Source organism: Ylistrum balloti, unplaced genomic scaffold (assembly GCF_031769215.1).
Source record: "Ylistrum balloti isolate Yb309-2 unplaced genomic scaffold, AGI_CSIRO_Ybal_v1 Utg370242, whole genome shotgun sequence".
NCBI lineage: Eukaryota > Metazoa > Mollusca > Bivalvia > Pectinida > Pectinidae > Ylistrum > Ylistrum balloti.
This window is the reverse complement of record NW_026782196.1, coordinates 1,267,410-1,290,782: the sequence shown is the minus strand read 5'-3', so window position 1 is coordinate 1,290,782 and position 23,373 is coordinate 1,267,410. Positions and strand designations below refer to the sequence as shown.

Sequence of the window (23,373 nt, the reverse complement as noted above, 5' to 3'; positions counted from 1 at the left end):
CATTGTCGTTCCGGACTGGTTTGTGTTTCATGTTCATAAATAAAAAATAACATGTATATTGAACAGGTGTGACGTCTTGTTCTACACTAAGGTGTGCCTGAGTGTAATAAAGAATATTAATCTTATCTTGAATCTTTAAACCATATATCGGCTTGTGTTGTGGTGATCATGTCACCTCCAGTTTCTTTCCTCCACATAGTGTTCAGTAGTAAGACAGCCACCCCAACTAAAGACCCGGTGAAGATGTGGAGTACACATCTTCATCAAACATTATTTTAATCTCGATATTCAATCCAGTTGATGTAAAAGTATCAAATACTTACAGAGGTTTATTGGTCAACGTGATAGTAATATAATTATTATGAAATTCACGTATATTTTAAAAAAGACGAAAGTTGTAATATTTAACGAAGATGTGTTCTCCATATCCTGCTTCATTTGTCATCATTTTATGAGCGTCCCGCATAAAATGCTCGATATGACGGATCCCGTGCGCGCGTGAAATTATTGAAAATGATAACGAAAACAATCTAAAAAAAAACTTGAAACCTACCACGAAGCGACAGTATTTATATTCTAGTGATTACCGTGACCCACTTTCAAGGTCACTGGTGTCAAATTGGAAAATTTTCACCAGCAAGTACTTCAGATCAAAACTTTAACTAAAATTTCACCAAGACACTGTAAACTTTAGGCCGACTTTCTATAACTCATGCATATGAATATGGCAAACCAGCGAATTCCATGTTTTCACAAAGGCTGCTTGTTTTCATTTTTGTGCTGGAGATCGATACACAAGTTTATATATATATTACATTATGGTTTGATACGCGAGAAAATCGAAGGGCATACCTGTGGACAAGTCATGTTCCAATCATAACACCATTGTTATTTGAAATACCTACTATCGCTTGCAGATAAATACAATACACAATTTGTCCAGCTTGATTTGTAATGTTTGTTTTATACTTGGCCGTAGCCTACACAAATATATACTCACGAGGGGTCGGGTGACGCATTGGTAACCCACACACCTTAAACCTAGACGTCCCACAGCAGGACGTATTACGTTTGGTAATAATGGTTAGGAAAATGCGGAACGACACCTTTACACTTCACGGACAACAAACATTTGAATGTGTATAAATCCCTTAAGAACTGGACACGGTCGAGCAATTTCTTAATCCGATTAAACCGTTATATACAACAATCGAGAGGCGTTTAGCGTTGACCTTCTCTTTTCATTGAAATACTATGTAGATGTCTTGACACGACATTCTCTTTCAACGCTGGGTCTAATTATAACAAAAGGTTACGTGTGTAGTGGCTAACTTGTCCATGCGACGCTAAATCACTTATAAGGCAGGCTGCGACTGGTCAGTCTGTCAAGGACAGTCTGTTATTTTTCGTCACACAGAGCATTCCTACCCTGACCGAAATGAATATCAGGGAATCGTACACAGCCGACATAGTTCGTGACACTGCCAGGGACAAAAGTCTTAGTCTCAAACAGAAGCTAACTTTGCATTTAGAGGAGCGAAAGAAGGAACCAGCAGCGTCTCCACGAAACCTCAATAAATATCTTCCATTTGTGTTCATAGCAGAAGTGACGATTGTCTGGTACTATGGCACGTGTCAGGCAATTCCTCTCTTGTATGCGGATTTCGGACAAGAAGTTACACTAATTATCCAGTCTGTTTGCACTTTTATGGCCTTTCAGGTGGTGTTGAACTGGTGGTGCGTTTTCAGTGTAAGTTCAGCATATGATCCCCAGCGGCACGGGACTTACTTTGAATTTCTCGATCGACAAGCCAAGACCACTTCACAGGTACGTATCCTAGCAATGTTGATAAAAAGTTTTCTTAGTTCAAATAATTCTGATCTATTGTTAGAAATTTATTTTATTGTTCAATATGTTAGAACATTTGCTAATATTTTCTTATTTTACTTTTTATTACAAAGAATACAACGCCATTCGATTCACAGAACACAGTAAACGGAGCAGAGGGAACTACAATCGGATCTACTTCCGGTAGTCCAGCACGTGTGCCGTACTGGTCCTGGCGGTACTGCACGCTATGTGATCAGCCACGTCCCCCTCGTTGTCACCACTGTAAACTTTGTAACACGTGCTCGCTAAAACGAGATCACCACTGCTATTTCTCGAGAAACTGTATCGGATACCGGAACTTGCGTCATTATACCGTTATGATGTTCTGGAGCTGGGTTTCCAGCGTGGTGAGTTTTGTGCATGCCCTTCCCTTCATTTTCATGGAAGTTTTACCCAGTGCCGGTCACGTGGATATGCTTCCTTTAGTTGCCTTCTTCCGATGGATATTCGGATACGCACACTTCCGGGTTGGCATTGTCATCCTTGGAACATGGATGTTGGCGTTGTTTGTCATTTTCACTACATTCATGTTGTTCGAAATTGTTCGTTGTATAATAAGGGGGAAAACATCCTTTGAGATAGACAATAAGATTAAAATCAGTGACACCCGTAGTGTAAGCGGAAAACTGAATGCTGCTTTTGGAGACTTTTGGCTACTGAATTTTCTTTTGCCCATGCACTGGAGATTTCATCCTGAAGAGGACCCCGTCTTTTGGCCAACCATAAACCAATGAGAATGCCAATAATTTTGTCAAAATAAAAATTAAAAATTGCAAATTTAACAGATTTTCAATATTTATTGATAATTAAGTTTTAGCAGGTCGATTTTCATAATATCATATACACTGTACTGACAAAACACAATTCTGTGACAATATAATATATATTCATTTCTTTGAATCATATCATTGAAATATTTCAATCATCATAATATGAAAAGTTTTACTTGACCTTTAGAACAAAGAAACTATGCGAAATCAGCCGTCTGATGTGAACTTTCCACAAATACCCTCTCGCGGTTTTCATTGTTTACAAATTCGTTTGCAACATCAACTGAATTAATAGATGCAGTCGCCTCTTTGTGGACATGGAGTAGCATGCAGTTGTTGATGTGCAACACACGAATTTCGAAGTCGCACCTGTTATACTGACGTTGAAGGTGGATGTCGCTCCTATTTATCCGTCTATGATAAGTCCGTTTTTTCCTCGTGACATCTGCTCTATACCAATAAAATCACTCAATTTATGCCCTTATTTTTTTATGAAATGTACCAGGGATGCAGAGAGTGATAATGAACGTAACATCTGGAGTATAACGGATGTGTATACGTCAAACAAAATGTCGAATGAGCCTGAATCGCTTACATCTATTGCAGTTTACACAGGAAAGACTTCTCGGTTCGTTAATTCAATTTATTATGCAAACTTGAAATCAGCACCATAACCAAGGATTGCTTTTAAAAAAGAAGTTTAAAGTTCTTTGCATATTTGACCCATGTAACTGGGAAATAAACCAATGTTATTGATTTTAACACACTTTGTAACCTTTCATCCTAGCATATTACAGGCCCAATACCAGTTCCCACAGCTTTTTGGTTTTAAGAAAGAAATCCGTATTTGACCTTTGTGATCTTAAAATTGGGTCAAAGGCATCCATTTGAATATGCTATTGTCCTAATATCGGGAATCTGAGACCGTTTGTTTACTGAGAAAAATTATTTTTAAATATACACAAACATTTCGGTATGATCAGCTACTAAAACGCAACACTGACGCTCTAATTCATGGCCCGGCCAACGCTTGTAGATCGATCTAGCGCTAAAGCTTTGTAGATTTAATTATGATGTTTGTTTATATGGTGAATTGAGGCGTACAATTTCAAAACGATTAAAACCTATCGTGTTTTTTTTTCCCATAAAAAAGCATCATATGAAATCATAAAGAGCAGAATATTTCCCAAGAAAAAATATCTCATGGTTATAACGCTTACCAAGTTTAAACAAAAATTGGTTGAAAACAGAGAGATCTCCGGAAAGATGAAAATACTAAGATAAAGGCACAATTAATCTTTTAAAAAATGTTAAATTAAAGTGTCATTCAGGAAAACCCAACTTCACAGTTCTAAAGCCTGGAAAATTTGACAAAGATCTCTAGACAAGATTAATATGAAAACAAAGGGCAGTCACTCTATTAAACACCGTTGAACCGAATAACCACTCATGAAACACAATTTCGTGTCGATGGTGATCAAGTCTACGGAGTTTGAAAGAAATTGTCGTGAACTTTTAAAGATCTTCAGACAAATATTTTACGGCGGACGGATGAACTACGCTTAACATGAGGTCATGTAGCGTTTTTTGACGGATGAATAGAAAAGGCACAATAAGGATACTAGACCGATATGTAAAGTGCTTTATAAAATCAGTAGAACGCGTTTCGAGTTTAAGCCAGCAAAATACCCATGGGCATAGCTTGGGACAGAAATATAAGCATTCGCTTGTGATTTGCTTTGAGATCAGAAAGTCCTACAGGTTTTACAGTTCCAGTTTGATATAGCAATTTATGATGGTAATCTAAAGAATTTTTCAGTTAAGGTCAACTAAAAAGAAAATTTTATGATGCGCTCATGAAATGGAAACAAATATATTTTTTATCGTATTCATCCATTTCTGTTAAAGTCATATCCACTATATCTCTTGCCTCCATTGTTACATCACGATGTAAAATGCGAATGTGACGCCATTTTGATTACCTAAAGTGATGTCACAATAAGCTAAAATGTGATATGCAAAAAACATGGCAGATATGCAAAAAAAACCATGACAGGTATATTCCACAAGGCAATCATGTGATAAAATTGAATATGACGTCACTTGGCTCCAAATATCGCTTAGAGGCACTGTACATGTACGATAATCATACATCTATATAATATCAGGACAAGACCGCAACAAATCGATCTTTAACATTGTGGGTCATAGATTCTATTTCTTGTCCATAATTTTTGGAATCTTAACAAAACATATCGACTATTTTCATTCCTGAATAATTCTTTGATTCGCTTTCATTACCTCCCTTTCCGTTATACTAAGTACGTCATTAAGACATCTATATGACATTATTTCAGTTACGTCATCTGGTGCTAATATTGCATTAAGGTAAGATCGAATACCCTTGTCTCTAAACTGTATTGTTTGCCGTAGTTTTTTCTACTCTCCACTAGTCTTTGCTTCGAAAATACAACCAACACAGTCCAGCAGCGAAGAGTTGTGACTAAGGAAGGTAATCCAAACTACCTGGTCTTATGCACAGGAAAGAAAAATCACGTACTGAGACGACACGTTCCAGCCACAACCATCTCCAGCTTGGACTTTTTGGTGTATGAGTCCCGAGTCATGAGAAAATATTTTTGACACAAAAGCTTGAAAAATTCCTGTAATTTAGGAGATAAACACTTCTAATATAGCCAGTGCCGATGGATCAAATTCCAAGATAGGTAAGCTTCGACAAGTGATCGTTGAGAATATTTTGTAATAATTCTGAATCACCGAGTTCTTAGTTGTTGCAGAGACGTATATGGTTGTTGATAGAAATAAAAGAACAAGAAATGACCGATTCAGCAACTTTAATGACATGTATACAATAATGTAAAATGCAGTCAGTATGTTTCGGCAACAATTTATACTGAAAACGACAATGTAAACATCAAGTTGCTGTTATTTGATCAAACCTAAAACCAAAAACCTTCCAGGACAAAATAACTCAATTTATAGCATGGAACAATGATAATGCGACATATACTAACATCACGAAAGGATGTGATATTGTAATTACAGGTGACGACGAAGGATCCATAACACAAGGCAAATTACTTTATATACTTCAGGCTTCAAGTTGTGCCACAGAACAAGATTTTGCATAATTAAGTTGGTAAATATCTATTTCATTGGTATGATCTTGTACTAAGGAACATCTCATTAAAAGCGCAAGCATGTATCAACCTCGGCCACCGGTGAATTAACAAAGCCGAAGCTTAGTATGGCATCCACATATGACAAACGCAGCCAATGGTCGATAACTGATGTGACCTGTTACCCAAGTCTGGACAGGTTCCCTCCCCTTTCCTCATTTTTGTACACTGATGCACCATTCGGCTTATATCAAAGTTTGAAAACTCAACTATCATGGACCTGTCTGTTCAAAACATATTCAGTTACACTACAATTGCCACAAAACCATTAATGGCGCATACCCCAGTGCATTTTTTTAAGAATTGATTCCCTGTACATGTATGTGTAAGTCTAAGATAATTCATTTTATGTTATAGACTTTTTTACACTGTCAATGGACCCATGTTACAGAATATCTGCAATCCACTAAATACTGATCTATCAACAGGTGAACTGTACTTAGGCATCTAGTTTGATACTCCATTTCGGCTTCATAATACTAATTCAAACCTCTGTAAGGGAGTATGTCAGAAAGAACTGGATGTGACATCACTTCATACCAAATACACAAGTATAGTGACTAGAGGGCCAGATTTTTTGCTGTATAGTGTTCAAGCCAGGCGAACTTAACAGAATACCACTAAATTTAACCACCAACAAAATACCAAGGTCACATCAGTGTATGAGGAGAGGGAAACTTGCCGGGCCAGACAACTTTACCAGTTTTTTTTAATAACAAAAATGAAGATAGATGGTTATTGTATGTCTGTTCCATATGTTACATGTTCTCAGTAAAATATGTTGCTATATACATAACGAATCAACACTACTGCAGGTAAAACAGATACGGTTAAATACTTGTTAGTAAAAGTGAGCACTTCAACCAATCAGGAGTATAATATCAATATTTACATTATCTATTAGTATGCTGTTTGTACCTTGTCTGTTCGTTTTCAAACTATACAAAAATCTCTAAATGAATTAGGTTACAGATGCAATCTTCTACATGTGTTTTTATGGCCATTATGCTGTAAAGCAGGTGGATTGAAAGTTTTACCAAGGCACACCAGGAATCTGATTGTCAAACAGGAGGGTAGCAGGTGACTGTAATAACACTATGCTAAATAAAAGGTACTTTTGGTCACAATCATTGAACATTACACACACACACAAAAAAAGAATCAGTATAGCTTATCCATGCATTAGGTATACAAGTAAAAGTTGTCGAGGTTGCAACAAGGCAGGATAAACTGATTTATATTTTAGGTTATTCGATGTGTACAACAATACCTGTGTAGCCGATTTTAAACTTTTCAATACTCTATACACAAATATTTCAACACAAATCTCTTCAGATTTATTTTGTACCTAAATTTTCAAACACCTGTGATATTCTCTTCACAAGAAGAAATATATTACATAGCAATGTGCACATTTGACACATTCTGTCAATTTATCAAGGATGTGAGGTAGCTCTCTATGTGCAGTATAGCCTATTATGCAAGCTGTATATTCAAGTCATTATGATTCTATAGCAATCACAATCAAAGTAGACAACAAGCATCATCAGGAAATATTTCGTGTTTAATCACTGCCTCAATATCTGTCTTAGTGATGAGTTTCATCCAAACAAAGAAAGCTACAGGTTCTGCCCCAAGTTATTCAAATGAAACTTTATGCTCCCTGTATGTACTTAGCATAGAGTAGATTGTAGGACTAGCTAGTCCGATGTATAAAAGATTGGGTATCATGCTACAAAGTCTAGTTAAGGCTATTTCAGTGAGACTGAACTATAAATGTGTCTATCAGCGGCCATACCATCAGTTGAGAAGTCTTCATATGACCCTGGCTCTTGTGATGGCAAAGAACTCCAAACAAATCCTGAATTTGGGCACCCTCAGATAGAACTTTCCCACAAGCAGAATGTTCCCATCTTAAGAGAGAACTTACCCACCCTCAATGCAAAACTTTCTTTCCAACATACATGAATCTACACTACTTATTTATACTTTGTACTTAAAACAAATAAATAAAACGGTTACGAGACACATTACTGTGACTGAAGGCTATGAATGTTTGACTTCTTCCATATTTACATTTGAATTAGACTTGACTATCTACATGTATAAAGTAATAATTGTAACAAAATGATACACAAATAAAATCAGAGCAACTTCTATTAAATTATCAAAGAAAGTTGGCTGTTCATTTAAAACATAAAACATTTGAGCAAAATGTGTTAATCTCTCTAAAGTTTATACTCCTTGACCAATCCTATATCATAAACTAGTCTGTTAATCTCAAGAGAGCTACCCTTTCAATCCTACGCTATTACACTGTAACTACTTATCCATTTCTCACTTAAGTCACTTTCAAAATGCAACAGCAGGTTATTATGAAGAAGTGAAAAAGCTATTGATTCTGAAGCTTTTTGATGCTACTGTGAGGAACGAGTTACTTACAGATATGGTTGTGTGATTATCAATACGAAAATTACCTTCAAAAAGAATTTTACAAGATTCATGATGAAAATTAGTGATTTGATTTTTTTGTTAGAAGTACTTAACTTGTTGAGCATTACGTCGGCTATATAAAGCAAACAGAGATTCTAACAAGTAATCCAACAGTGTTCAACACATTCTCGAGATAAACCTTTGATCAAGTTGTCAAATTTCACCAGAAATACAAACAAAAACCATACAAGATATGACTTAATATTGACCTAAATAAAATGCAGTCACTCAACATCACAAACACACAAATTTTTACACTAATGCTGTACCAACTAAACTTTGAAAGTCAACAATTCAATTAAGACAATTTTAGGTTTTCAATGAAATATCAGATGGTTGATTGACTAACAAAACTTGATGACATTTTACATACATTATATCAAATGACTGTATTAGTCACATTATCAATAAACGTACAGCACTACACGGCAATAATCACACTTAAATCTTACATTATCAACATTATACTGCATAACAAATGTTATCAAAATAACAATATCAGAAATAATTCAACACCAATTCAGAATTGCAACAAAATTGATACAAACTGTTGCAATAACACATAGTAAAACAGAAATGTGTTTTTATAGCAAATGAAATCTTCATAATCGAATGTAATGAAAGTGTTATCACATATCTTCCTATACAATGGTCCTAATCAATGGTATATTTTGCAACCATTGTGTGGAAGTGGATGCGACACTTCCGGTGAACACATATTGAGGCATGAAGGCACAGGATATTGACCTTCTGTCCTGATTGTTTACTGAAAGACATCGTGTATCAAGTCCAGGTTTGCATTGCTGATGCTGTCACTATTAAACATTAAACATTAAAAACATCCTTTTTTTATGCATGAAATATTTCACATTTTCATGTACTATAAATTTTCTAGAGACAATCCTCTAACGTAATAGGATTATAATTAACAATACAGACTTGCTACAGCAGAAGCCAGAGTATATACATCACAGCTTTTCACATCAGTTTTCTCAAGATATTCTTTAATAGATACACAGCAAATATAATCAGGACGATGAAATTGCAATAAAAGGATATCACAAAAACAGATTAATGATGCTGCAGATTATTTCAATGGAGATTCCCAACAAAAGCAATTAATTCAGACAATGTTTTGCTATAAAATATGTAAAAGTTTGTGACTACATACAGTCAGCACACAAAAAAAGCGTGAGATAATGCTGAAAAACAATACAATGTGTAACAAAGTGATAAGCAAACAGTCATTACACTAATATGTATACATTCACATGAGATTCAATGCATTCAAGTACATACATTTCATATACATATGCAGGGAGTAAAGGCATGAAACAGCAGTGTGTGCATCATGTGTGATGTAAAAATTATCTTCTAGGTGAGAGCCAGATATTTCCACTGTTTGATCAAAAATTTAAAATCAAAATATTACTCAAAGTATAAATAGTTAACAAGGTAAATTGTCATATTGTAAACAATGACCTGAGACATGTTATATCAACTATGATCAATTTTGAAATGTAAACAGATCTTTCTATAACCCATAAACTGGAATACTAGGTTACTAAATCAAAACTACAAAACATTCTCTTTATTATGACTTGCAGCATGAACTGCATGTTCATATCCAGTAACAAAATAATAGTTTCTTTGTTTTAAAATATTTTTTTAAAAATTATTATCTGCATAAACAACAAGGACTTATGATAGGTAGTTTTCGATTATATTTGCACATAACAAAAAAGTTTTAAAATTAAAGTAAATGATCAGCACTTAAAAATTATCAGCACTAGATAACAAAAGTGATTAGATATTTAAAGTCAATTATAAATATCCATGAGCACTGAATTCAATAACAAGACTTGTTTGTAACAAAATGTAGAATTAACAAGGTAAAAAGTTAAATGTTACTCTGGGGGAAGATCATATAGATAAATCCTACGGCAACATTTCAGAAATCTGACAGAGGAATCCAACATCACCACAATGATATGAAATATTTCCTAGGTCTAGCATTAAGGAGTATTTATGATAAATATCATATTTCCCAAAATCTACAGTAGCTCTTAACTTATTAAGCAAATCTAATAAGCATCCTGAGAAATATTACAAAATCATAGTTCACAATTTTCTGTAAACAAAATACTGTTGTAACATAACCTGCTTTAATGATAATATTTGCTTTAAGAAATCAGAAAATTCCCATTTGTTTCATAGAGAAATATTTCAGATAAGATAAACTGAATTTATGAAAACAAGCAAAAATGGGAACAGCATCTCTGCTTTCATCATTATAAGTGATTACGAACAGAATGTAACTACCCATGTAATAAGAAATTACCTTTCTTTCTGTAAACACTGCTAAAAAGCAGTTCATGAAGGTCAACACGAAGCTTAGATCAATGAAAAAAAATAAACGTAACACCTAGTTAAATATTTTTTGCATGGAATCTTTTGGATTATCATTTTTACAATTTTTTTATGCAAATCTGGTGATGAAAACACTCCAAATATTCAACCACATATTTACTGCAATATAAATGACTTCAATCTTGCATCAAGCTATCCTCAAATCAAAATAATGATGTCATAAAATGATAACTTTGTGTGTTTACATACTTTCATAACACTGCAAAAAAGGATTTTTTAAAATCTTTTTTAACACAATTTTTGGTTGAAACATTTATCACTGAACATTAACTCATATATATCATATGAGATTGTAATCCTCTCAAGACATTCAGATCAGGGATTTACACCTAATAACTGCCTGACCCAACACTTTACAGACACAGATACACACAATTAACCAGGGAAATTAAAATGGGGGCATAGTAAAAGTAAACTGGTAAAATGAGAGGGGGGGGGGTTGAAATATATTAAAACATTGACTGATGTAATAATACATTTCATACCTGATCACCATCACAAATACACTGAATGAAGTATTCCAACATCTGAATACAAATCCACTATTGTTACAAGTATACCAAAGTTTGATTTGAAACCATCAAACTTTTTCATCTACACCAATGACATCACAACACAGGAAACAAATTGTGAAATCCATAAAGTGATTTCCTGGTTTTGAGGACAGATTTCTTCCCACCAATATGGAAGCAGACGAGTCTAGTGTATCAAGGATAAATGGATATCAATGATTCTATCTGACTCTGTTGGTACATGTATCTTTTTTATTGAAATATACAATTTTATATAGCCTGAATCAGTGGCAACATTATTCACTTCGCAACCAGATGTTCTACGATATCAGTTGACCTATGACCTTTCAACAAATCCCAAAAACTATAAACTGTTGTACTTTTGACCTTACCATGAGATGACATTGGGATGATAAAAATACAGTCAGTTTCTTTTTTTACCTTATTTTGTTTTGCTTTCTAAACTTTCTGACTTTTGACATTCTTAAGGCCCATGCTAACAGGGCTCCACTGTTCTACCTGAGCATAAGTCTATGTTGCTCACACCATAGAACTGTACAAGACAACTGGGTGGGCAGCCATTCCTCAAATGTTCTCTCTCAGGGCCAGTTCATGCTTTGTGCTAACAACACCAAAGTGTATTACACTCAAGCCAGTTCGTGCTAACACTTATTGGATATGTTCTGGATTGGGGAGAATTTGTATCATTATTATAATTTGGCCATGAATGCCTGCTCTTATTCTCCTTGCGCTCCAAGTAAATCTTTCTTTTGTTCATATTTTGTCCTTGTTTCAATGAATTTGAATAAAGATTCTGTTAACATGTCCGTATTTTCTTTGCTGTTTTTGTAAAAACACAAAACATTTGAGTGACCCAGACAGAAGTATCACCCTGATCTGAATATCTTGATCCTGCAACTTTATATTTTTGTTTCAAATGGATTTGATGTGGAAAAATTGGGGTTTGATATAGTATTATTGTCACCAACAATCTCGTCTTCTTCCAATTTAAATGTAGGTACTTTATGGGCTGGTCCCCATTCCTTTGATGGTTTAAGTAAAAATCGGATTTTCTGAAAATAAAGTTTAAAACACCTGTGAACATAATTTTCTATATGAATGTGTTTACAATAAGAATATATGTTAAATAAACAGGTAACACCAGTTGAAATCCAACACGCGCGCGCGCGCGCGCGCGCGCGCGCGCGCGCGCGCGCGCGCGCGCGCGCGCGCGCGCGCGCGCGCGCGCGCGCGCGCGCGCGCGCGCGCGCGCGCGCGCGCGCGCGCGGGCGCGCGCGCGCGCGCGCGCGCGCGCGCGCGCGCGCGCGCGCGCGCGCGCGCGCGCGCGCGCGCGCGCGCGCGCGCGCGCGCGCGCGCGCGCGCGCGCGCGCGCGCGCGCGCGCGCGCGCGCGCGCGCGCGCGCGCGCGCGCGCGCGCGCGCGCGCGCGCGCGCGCGCGCGCGCGCGCGCGCGCGCGCGCGCGCGCGCGCGCGCGCGCGCGCGCGCGCGCGCGCGCGCGCGCGCGCGCGCGCGCGCGCGCGCGCGCGCGCGCGCGGCGCGCGCGCGCGCGCGCGCGCGCGCGCGCGCGCGCGCGCGCGCGCGCGCGCGCGCGCGCGCGCGCGCGCGCGCGCGCGCGCGCGCGCGCGCGCGCGCGCGCGCGCGCGCGCGCGCGCGCGCGCGCGCGCGCGCGCGCGCGCGCGCGCGGGCGCGCGCGCGCGCGCGCGCGCGCGCGCGCGCGCGCGCGCGCGCGCGCGCGCGCGCGCGCGCGCGCGCGCGCGCGCGCGCGCGCGCGCGCGCGCGCGCGCGCGCGCGCGCGCGCGCGCGCGCGCGCGCGCGCGCGCGCGCGCGCGCGCGCGCGCGCGCGCGCGCGCGCGCGCGCGCGCGCGCGCGCGCGCGCGCGCGCGCGCGCGCGCGCGCGCGCGCGCGCGCGCGCGCGCATACCATTTTTACTGTTACATTGATTGGTCCAGTATACCTATTTCAGACACAAATCTAGGATTGCAGGTTTGTGGGGGTCCTAATTTTTGTAAACTGAAAATAAATTTTTGTATAGTGTCTGACACATCCTTTATTGTCCAGTTTTTTTTTGTTATGTTTACATTTTTTGTATATTACACTTATACATTCTTTAATTGTTCTAGCTTCATGTTTGACAAAAAATCACGGATTGCATTATAAAAAAAAACCGAAAATATAAAGTACAATAATGTTAAATGTTGGTAAATAAACCAATAGAAGCCATGTGTACCTGACAACGTGAATACAGTCAACTTTTCAAGGTCTGATTTTGCAAATACTAATAAAATTTATGTCCTTGATTGAGATATGGGTATGTGATTTTAAGTGTCACATTACACCTCCAAAATAATGGCCACTTGTCAAGTTTTAGAGCCCCCTCCTGCCATATTCCTATGTATTTATTATCCCCCAAAAAACTAACTGATCCAACAACTACCTCCTTATATGCATTTTGCAGTGTCTGTATAAAAATGTCACAAAAAACAACTGAATACAACTCTTACCTCTCCGAAGCTGAGTTCTCTTGGGGCAACATGCCGGAGTTGGTAAAACATCAAGGAGAAAATAAAAATCATAGGTATAAGAGACAGAAGCCATCCTACACCATTGGCCCATGCTGGGTACTCATACTTGTCAAACTTCAACGGTCTGTATTGAATCAGGTTGAAAGCCAATACACCCTGGAATACAGAAAACAGAAAATATTATCTACACTACAACTGTAGGATAAAATAAAGGTGTGATTATGGTCACTATTAACGATTCAAATCACAATTTTCTTCCTTTCTCTCTTTTTGTTTTTGTATTGTTCTGTATGCTGAGGTTACCATTAACAACAATCAAATCACAAGGTGTTTTTTTCACTATTTTCTTAAATCATTTTATAGGCTATCTATTTTTGTTGCTGTGTTTGTTGTTTAGTAGCACAATGATCATCTCATGATGGTGGGCTAATAAAACCAAACCCAACTCTTAGATATCTAGCTTGTGATCGCTGTTATAACTGTCATAAAACTACAACATCATCGAAAGGTATTGCCATATAATATTTCTCTCCTTTCCTGAAAAAGTTAGCACTTGATATCCACAGGTTTTACCAACAACAAGGATGTCAAGGTATGATTACAAGTTCAAAGTTGGAGCTGGAATGTTTTGAGATAGTTTGTGATTAAAACTTCGAACTTGAAGCTAGAATGTTTTGAGATAGTTTGTGACTAAAACTGCTAACTTGAAGCTAGAATGTTTTGAGATAGTTTGTGACTAAAACTGCTAACTTGAAGCTGGAATGTTTTGAGATAGTTATGATTAAAACTCCTAACTTGAAGCTGAAACGTTTTGAGATGGTTATGATTAAAACTCCAAACTTGAAGCTGGAACGTTTTGAGATGGTTATGATTAAAACTCCAAACTTGAAGCTGGAACGTTTTGAGATGGTTATGATTAAAACTCCAAACTTGAAGCTGGAACGTTTTGAGATGGTTATTTAATCTTACTGGATTAATCTTCATATAAATTTTTTACGTATAAGAACTAAGAGCAAACAGAATGATTAAATATTTCTGAAATGGATCATCGCTGATATAAAGCAGTACTTACCAGAAGTGTAAGTGGTGAGAGGTACTGCCAGAAGACTTTAAAGAAGGTATGAAATGATCTCTGCTGTCGACCAATCATAAGTTCTATATCCTCAATAAATCTCTCCCCGCCTGCAATTACATTTCATATCGTGCTATTGAAGATGTAAAAATTGACTAAGGATCTTTGCAAACACACTTGTAAAGTTTCTTATATCTTTTAAATCCTCCATGATACTTCATTCAAGTAAATAGAATTACCAGTATATTTTATTTGCAATATAATTTAATGGTGGTATACAAAAAACATATTTCATGATATATGGTGATGATTACATTGAACTTGCACACAGACTAAAACTTCACAGACATCTATATGCAACAGTTTTCTCCTTTACACGTTAACAAAGTACTTACCATATATCCATCTAACATTCTCCTTTACATGTCAACAAAGTACTTACCATATATCCATCCAACAATGATACATTCCAGTGCCGCCATCACAAAAACCATCCAACTAGAAACATATGCATCCATATATCCACTTCTCCTTTACATGTTAACAAAGTAACCATATATCCACCCTGAAAAATTCATAAACATAACATGCTAAATTCATATGCATCCATTAACTGCTAAAAATTCATAAACATTCGTTTAAAAAATAAACATTTCTTTTTGCTTGAAATAAAAAAAAGGAAAGAAAAAAAAAGGGAAAACATCTGTACTAAATTCCAAGGATGTCTTGTCAGTCTATAAAATATTTCAGACATGTGGTTGAATTCTTGAAGGAACACTTACACTTGTGGTAACAGACAATCCACACAGGAAGCCCAGGATGGAGACTACAAGCACCACCCAAGTCTTCTTACTCCTCAACTGTGGATAGGTGTCCTGAACAGCTGTTAGCACAGTTTCCAGCAAAGCAAACTACAACACAATGCATTCCACTCCAATAAGTCACAATCTACTAGAAACTTGTGTTTGTAAAACATCTGACAAACATGCATGAAGTAAAAGATTATATATATCCTCCTAGAACTTAAAATTCTTGCACTGCAAGTGAAAACCTGAGAACAGAATCATATACACATACCGAAAATTTCAATTACTTTTTACCTTACAAATTTACCTTCTGTTGTTTAAATTATAGCAAATGATACTTTTGAACAAAGATGGGATGATGAAAAAATAATTCCATTTCACAACAAAACCTAAAATGAACATTTCTGTGGTCAAAATAATCATGAAACTACATATAAATATCTTAATTTGAAATAACTGTTTAATATAACTTAAATTAATTGCAGATGTGATTGGCTTTCTATCCAGACCATCTTATTCCATGATACTATCCTGCAAGTCACCATAGCTTATTTACCAGATCTAAAAGAATGTTTCTTAAATACTGAGTGTACAATCTGTTCAAAAGCATGGACAGGTAAAGAAACTAAGTGTTAGGGATTAAAATCCACAGAGAATATACATTACCTCACTTCCCATTCCAAGTGTGATCATCATCACAAAGAAAAGGATAGACCAAAGAGGAGAAATTGGTAACCTCGTCACCACATCTGGGTAGACCACAAATGCCAAACCAGCACCTTTAAAGTGATTAAATAACAGATAACATCAGACCCCAAATCAACATATAAGAAATCTACATCACATCTAACTAGTCATTTAAATCTCATCTCCAAATAACTTGTTTTCCACTGGTATTGCAGCTCTAATATTTGTTATACCAACCAAAAAGATTTCAGTAATGCAAGTATTTCCGAGTTTGAGATGCAATGAAACATATCTTGATCAGAGCATAATTATTATACACGTAGTATTTTATAAGATATTTTGTATAAATCATAAGGATCAATTGACTTTTGGCATTATCTACTGCTATTTAGCTCAGGTGTCAGATATGGAAACTAACATCAGATTCTGTAATCTGATGTTCTCACTTATATCAGATGATTTATTGTCAAAATTCCAATTATCAGATAATCTTTCATTAATAGACATATTCATCATTATCAGACCAACATGCTAAACTGTTTACCTTCGTCTACCACTTTATCAACGGGCATGTTCAGCTCCTGGGCAAGGTAGCCAATGATTGAGAATATGACAAATCCTGCGAAAATGCTTGTACAAATATTTCCCACAGAAACTATCATGGCATCTCTAAATGAAAAAGAAGAAAAAAGGAAGTTTTAGTCCACAATTAATAATGACCAAACTCAAAAATCAAAACCACTTAAATTGTTTTTGTTAAACTAGGAAAATCAAACATTCAAACATCAGAACATTTTTATCCCCTTTGTTTAATTTTGAATTACAATTGTTAATTCTGAACTCTAGTTTTATTTCATAAAGTTTGATTTTCCATATTTTTGAGTTGTACAATCAAAGCTTCAGTTGTATACACTCACTTGAAACAATTATTGTGGAATTTGTTGTAACTGGACAGCGTGATGAGGCCTCCCCAAGCAGGACTGAGGGCAAAGAAAATCTGGGCTGCTGCATCTGACCACACCTACAAAAAGGCAAAACTTAGAATCACACAATTTCTTCACTTGTATTTAATCATTTGAGTTGCTGTTTTAATTTCTGCTGTTTGCATGAAAAACATTTCAAGGCTCCAATCCAGCTAATTTAATAGAGCTAATTCAAATTGGGAGATTTTAAATATCAGCTTTCACATTTCCCTTCATAAAATGAACCTGCAGTGACTTTTTTAAGAGGTGTGAATGGAATATATTGATAATGGTGTTAAAATCACAAAATTGTCCTTCAATGCTAAACAAGGCGGCAATCATATGTGCCCCTGAAATTTTTCAGGAAAAAATGTTACCTAACCCTGTACAATCTGAGTGAACTTAATACAACAAATCTTTACCCACAAAGTCTCAAAATGGATTGGAGCTTTCAGTTTATTTCCGTGAACTTTGTCATCTAAAATGTAAAACTTGGGTATAAAACTTGGGATGTGTGAAATTATCCCTTCTTGATAAATAACGAGGTTTACACTTAACATGAGTTGATAACAACATGAATGTACATATTTATTTAGCAACATAACCAACATTCTTCAGTTGAAGCTGTGCTGCATATTTGTGACTCATAATCACAGAAGTTGTTAATTTCAATAAATGTAGTGGAACTAGACAAGAGGGCTGATTGAGTTCTTACCTTTGCATCACCAAGCTTGTCAAATCTTGGTGTTAGGTAATACTCAATTCCTTCAATAGATCCAGGAAGGGTGATTCCACGGAAAAACAGGATACACAACACAAGGTAAGGAAACAAAGCTGTGAAATAAACAACCTGAAACACCAACCATTGAACAATGACAAAACAATTCTTTTTGATCTCATAACAAAATATCAAAAAGTTTGCCAATACAAACTCACAGACACTGATCACTACAAATCTAATTTTCTTCATGCAAATGTCATAAAAAACAGTATACTTCATACCAATATGTCAATGATAAAAATCCAATTGCCTATTTCATTAATCATTTTGGTGTAACTAAAGTTCTTTTTTGCTATTTCCATAATTTGATTCTGACCTCTAGTAAATGTCTATTTTTGACAAATGAGAACCCACCTTTCCTGTAGATTTAACTCCCTTGCTGAGAGCAGCAAATGTCAAGGTCCATGCCGCAAGGAGACACAAGGCTATCTTCCACTGAATGTTACCCATGTCTTCAATACCAGAGGACATATTAAGGATTCCTTTTCTACAAGGTAAAACACAAAGTTCAAACCATATTAAAAATGGACACCATCAAATTGGACCATTTTGACAGTCAAAAGGAAAAATTCTTCATAGCTTTATAATTAATTCAATTAAATGAATTGTGTAAAACAAAATTGAGCAAAACATTGTTCTTTAATTTTGAGTCAGAATTGCAATAAGGTGACATTTTTCTATTCAGTTGTTAATAGTACTCAAATATTGGCTGAAAGAAATTCCATGTACAAACAATAATATATGGACCATTGAGATAAGGAAAATGATTTCTCTACCATTTTCTGGGATATATTCAATTTTTTTTTCAAAATCATCTTTTATTTGTCCATTTTAAACAAACAAACAAACAAACGAAAAAAAAAAGCTTGTTCAAAGTATTAGTCAGATGCAAATAATACATATTCTTTAGCAGATACAAAAAAATACTTGTTTTGGGCCATTACCTGTGTACTTTGAGGGTGAGGGAACTAAAGAGTTGTCAAAACAGATATCTGACATGTGCAAACAAATCTTACTCAAAGAAATCTTGAGCTGGGGCATGTCTGGTCTGATTTTTGGCAAACTCAGCGATGTTGTGGAGTTCAGCCATGGAGGAGTTGTAACATTGTCTGTGGTAGTAGATACTTCCATTGACTGCGTGGCAGGCATCCGCTTCTTTGTGTGCATAACAATCTACAACATCCAAATCACCCAAATTACACCGCTTGTTTCCTCATAAAACATATAACTTACAAGTGTTCAACAGAGATGAAGTCCTTTACATATATTGTCATTATGGGAAAGAGATATATTAGTTTATAGGAAAGACGACTTCACGTTATTTGTATATACAGAGTGATAGGAAAGAGATATAATAGTTTATAGGAAAGACGACTTCATGTTAATGGTATATACAGAGTGATGGTAAAGAGATGTATTAGTTTATAGGAAAGACGACTTCACGTTATTGGTATATACAGAGTGATGGGAAAGAGATATATTAGTTTATAGGAAAGACGACTTCATGTTATTGGTAAATACAGAGGTATATACAGATGGTAAAGAGATGTATTAGTTTATAGGAAAGACGACTTCATGTTATTGGTATATACAGAGTGATGGTAAAGAGATGTATTAGTTTATAGGAAAGACGACTTCATGTTAATGGTATATACAGCGTGATGGGAAAGAGATGTATTAGTTTATAGGAAAGATGACTTCATGTTAATGGTATATACAGAGTGATAGGAAAGAGATGTATTAGTTTAAAGGAAAGACGACTTCATGTTAATGGTATATACAGAGTGATAGGAAAGAGATGTATTAGTTTATAGGAAAGACGACTTCATGTTATTGGTAAATACAGAGTGATGGTAAAGAGATGTATTAGTTTATAGGAAAGACGACTTCATGTTAATGGTATATACAGAGTGATGGGAAAGAGATATATTAGTTTATAGGAAAGACGACTTCACGTTATTTGTATATACAGAGTGATAGGAAAGAGATATAATAGTTTACAGGAAAGACGACTTCATGTTAATGGTATATACAGTGAAAATGTATACTGATCATCATCTACATTCATATACATGCAAATTATAAAGACAACTACCTAATTATGTAAAAATTTAGTGACATGGCTTCCATTTACAGTGGAACACATTAATTATGATATCAGGTATCACGATATCCCACTTATTAAATTTTTCCATGTACCAACAGTCAGTACCAATTATATGAATAAGACTCTTTATATGACTAAACAATAAGAACAAGAAACAAATTGGCGAGTGAACACTAAAAGCTATATTAAAATGACGTTATATTGACACAAGATTTTTACTGACGAGTCCAACTCATACTAAATAAGTAGAAGTTGCACAGGTCACCTTAATAGCCCTGGTGTGTGGAAATTTCCATTTAGTCAAGTAGTTGAGTTTCTGTCTAGAGACCGATAGGTTGCTAGTTAAAATCCCCACAGGGGTAGAGTCTTTTTATTACTCCTTCCTATTACAAGTGTGTATAACATATATGCACCAATACCTGAGAATATAAACATATTCCCTTTTAAATCCAAAGCCAAGATTACAATAGAAGAAGATTGCTACAATTTCACTGAAAAAAGATAGCACCAGACCAGTAAAGTATCGTTCTGTGAAAAGTGTAAGAAAATTTTCAATAAATATTCTTTATTAATCACCGTTACACTTTTCAACTCTGAAAAGTTTTTCATTCATCTATTTGATACAATGTGTAAGAAACTAGCTCTTGAAAATAAAACAAGTTTTGTAACAGTCAGAAAATGGTTACTCTTTCAATAATGATCATCTTAGTGACACTTACGTTTAAGAAAAAAATGCTTTAACCATTATAAACAAGTCATAGCCTTTGTGACATAATCCAGTGTGTAGGAAACTTTGAAAGGATGGACAATAGGAGGCAACTCAAACAATAGAACACAGGCCTACTATTTTAAGCAGACAAGAGGAATCATAATATGTGCATAAAATAGTTCAGAGATCTCACAGATGAATTATGTTATTTCATACAATATATACATTTTCTTTTCATTTGTTGATCTTATGAACATGTGTTTTCAGATACAACAGCATCAACTACTTCACAAAATATTTTCAAAACACACTTTATCCCTTTCGCAGAGGTGGATGTGCATTATCCGGTTATTTTTCGTCCAGATATTGTGAATTAACAGTTGATGTGTATAGATTCTCATTGCATCTCTTAACCTACATTAATTTTAATTGTTGCTAAACACAATTACCCATTAATAATACCTTGTTTTTCTATTCTAATTTCATTTAGTAATAGGATTGACCAGTTTGATAGACTCACTTTATGTTCACTCATCCTAAATAGCAAGCTCAGTCATTTTGATATCTCATTTCATAATATTTCAACCTGGAAAATAATATGAAGGTTTCAGTGTATTTGTACTTACGTTCTGTAGCCCATTCTCCACACTTTTCCCATGGCAGCTCCGACGTGAAGGAAAGAAAGAGATAGAGGATACACCAGCCTATGATGACTGTGTAGTAAATTGCCACCAATGCTGATACTGTGATCATGCCATATCCCAACCCTAAAACACAGGTACAAAAGATTGTTTTGAATAATTTACATTCAAAAATGTTTCTTTTATAATAATTTACACTCAACTATGGTTGTTTCATATTAATTTATTTTCAAAAATGATTTTATTATAATTTACATTCAAAAATGAATGTTTTTTTATAATTCACATTCAAAAATAGTTGTTTGAAATAATTTACCCTCAAAAACCTTTGTTTTATAATTTACTTTCAAAAATGATTTTATAATACACTCAAAATGACTGTTTTATAATAATTTACACTTAAAAATGATTTCTTTATTATAATTTACACAAAAATTGTTTTAATAAAATTTACAATCAGAAGTTATTTTTTTATAATAATTTACACTCAAACTAAATGTGTGACAGCTGTGAAGGCCACAATCCCATGCAGATCAGAATCATTATCTCATAAATTTATAGAAATTTTCAAATGTAACCTTGTCCATAGAGCATCTTAATATGATAAGGTGTAGAACATGATGTTATGATACTAAATATAAACTTGATCTATTGAGAGATTCTCAAAGTTTGACATTTATTCAGAATGGGACAAAACAGGATGACTGACAGACATGGATATGATATATGCCTTCTTCATCCAAAAAAAGTAATGATATACCTAGATCTGCAATTCCATAGAACTAGAAATGCTGTTATCTACCGTCAGAATGATGTTTTGTATAGAAATTTGTATTTTGATGATTCATAGTCTACTACCTTCAGTTAAACTGCGAACGTACCATGAAAGAGTGGACAAAAACGGTCATAGATAACTGCTGGTCCAAGTGCTGCAAACTGCCCGAACGCCAGCTCCAAGAACATCAGCGGTATACCAAGCAACAATAACATGAGGATGAAAGGAAACAGAAATGCCCCTGGAATTAAATACAGGTTACAGTGATAATTATCACAACAGTGACATGGTACATAACTTGGCCAAGTGAAAGAAGAAAACATCAATCCACGAAGAGCTAAGGAATTGTCAAATTTCTTCTGCAAAGCTGATAATGCCGTGTTGCTTTGTTGTTCTTTTTATCATTTCATTTTACAACCACTAAATAACAAACAGGAACTTGGTGGTTGGAGTTTTATGAAATATTGTTAAATCTTTTTATTTTTTGACAAATTGAAGAAATTTACTATTGCTGTGACAAGGGATTCAGCGCCTCCCAGCTCAAGCAGTTTAAACAAACTTATATTTGCACACACAAAAAACAATGTTTGTCTTATCTACTAATGGTTATTGTTCTAGTTCAATAGATTCCATCTGCCTTGAGAAGCCCATAAAACAGCTGTGACTTGCTATAATAAACAAACACTGGCTTACGTCATAGGCATGATAACAAAATGGTAAACATAATGCTAATGTTGGATAATACATATTAAATGCCTCGACTTGTGGCCTAGTACATTCCAGTACCAGTATATAGACGTCACTAACAGGTGATTATTCTGGACTGAAATAAATGTTTTCAAAACATTTATAAATGCATGAAAAACCATTGATCATATTCCTTTCTGTCTTTTCTTTGATATTTGATGATTATCATGCCTATTTCCATTAATATTTCAATTACAAATATTTAAATGCCTATTGAGAACTCATAGTTGTAAGTGTCACAATCCTAT

At 35.8% G+C, this 23,373-nt stretch overlaps 2 protein-coding genes across 2 annotated transcripts in view; one reads left to right on the top strand and one right to left on the bottom strand.

The window, feature by feature from the left end:
- The first annotated feature begins 1,438 nt into the window (after window positions 1–1,438).
- LOC132552294 (palmitoyltransferase ZDHHC15B-like) lies at window positions 1,439–2,625 on the top strand. The gene is made up of 2 exons (XM_060216457.1): window positions 1,439–1,828; window positions 1,963–2,625. Exons 1-2 carry the CDS (start codon window positions 1,439–1,441, stop codon window positions 2,623–2,625), a joined length of 1,053 nt encoding a protein of 350 aa, XP_060072440.1.
- A 2,874-nt stretch (window positions 2,626–5,499) lies between these two features.
- Window positions 5,500–23,373, bottom strand: part of LOC132552333 (sodium-dependent proline transporter-like) — a 32,070-nt gene continuing 14,196 nt past the window's right edge. The window contains exons 4-16 of the mRNA XM_060216492.1: window positions 22,485–22,619; window positions 21,589–21,729; window positions 19,163–19,319; window positions 18,501–18,633; window positions 18,081–18,215; window positions 17,321–17,424; window positions 16,948–17,072; window positions 16,383–16,495; window positions 15,692–15,821; window positions 15,353–15,439; window positions 14,911–15,020; window positions 13,818–13,994; window positions 5,500–12,369 (exon numbers count right to left, since the gene is read on the bottom strand). Coding sequence (XP_060072475.1) covers window positions 12,217–12,369; window positions 13,818–13,994; window positions 14,911–15,020; window positions 15,353–15,439; window positions 15,692–15,821; window positions 16,383–16,495; window positions 16,948–17,072; window positions 17,321–17,424; window positions 18,081–18,215; window positions 18,501–18,633; window positions 19,163–19,319; window positions 21,589–21,729; window positions 22,485–22,619 — 1,700 coding nt within the window. The 3' untranslated portion in view covers window positions 5,500–12,216. The remainder of the gene's footprint in view (window positions 12,370–13,817; window positions 13,995–14,910; window positions 15,021–15,352; window positions 15,440–15,691; window positions 15,822–16,382; window positions 16,496–16,947; window positions 17,073–17,320; window positions 17,425–18,080; window positions 18,216–18,500; window positions 18,634–19,162; window positions 19,320–21,588; window positions 21,730–22,484; window positions 22,620–23,373) is intronic.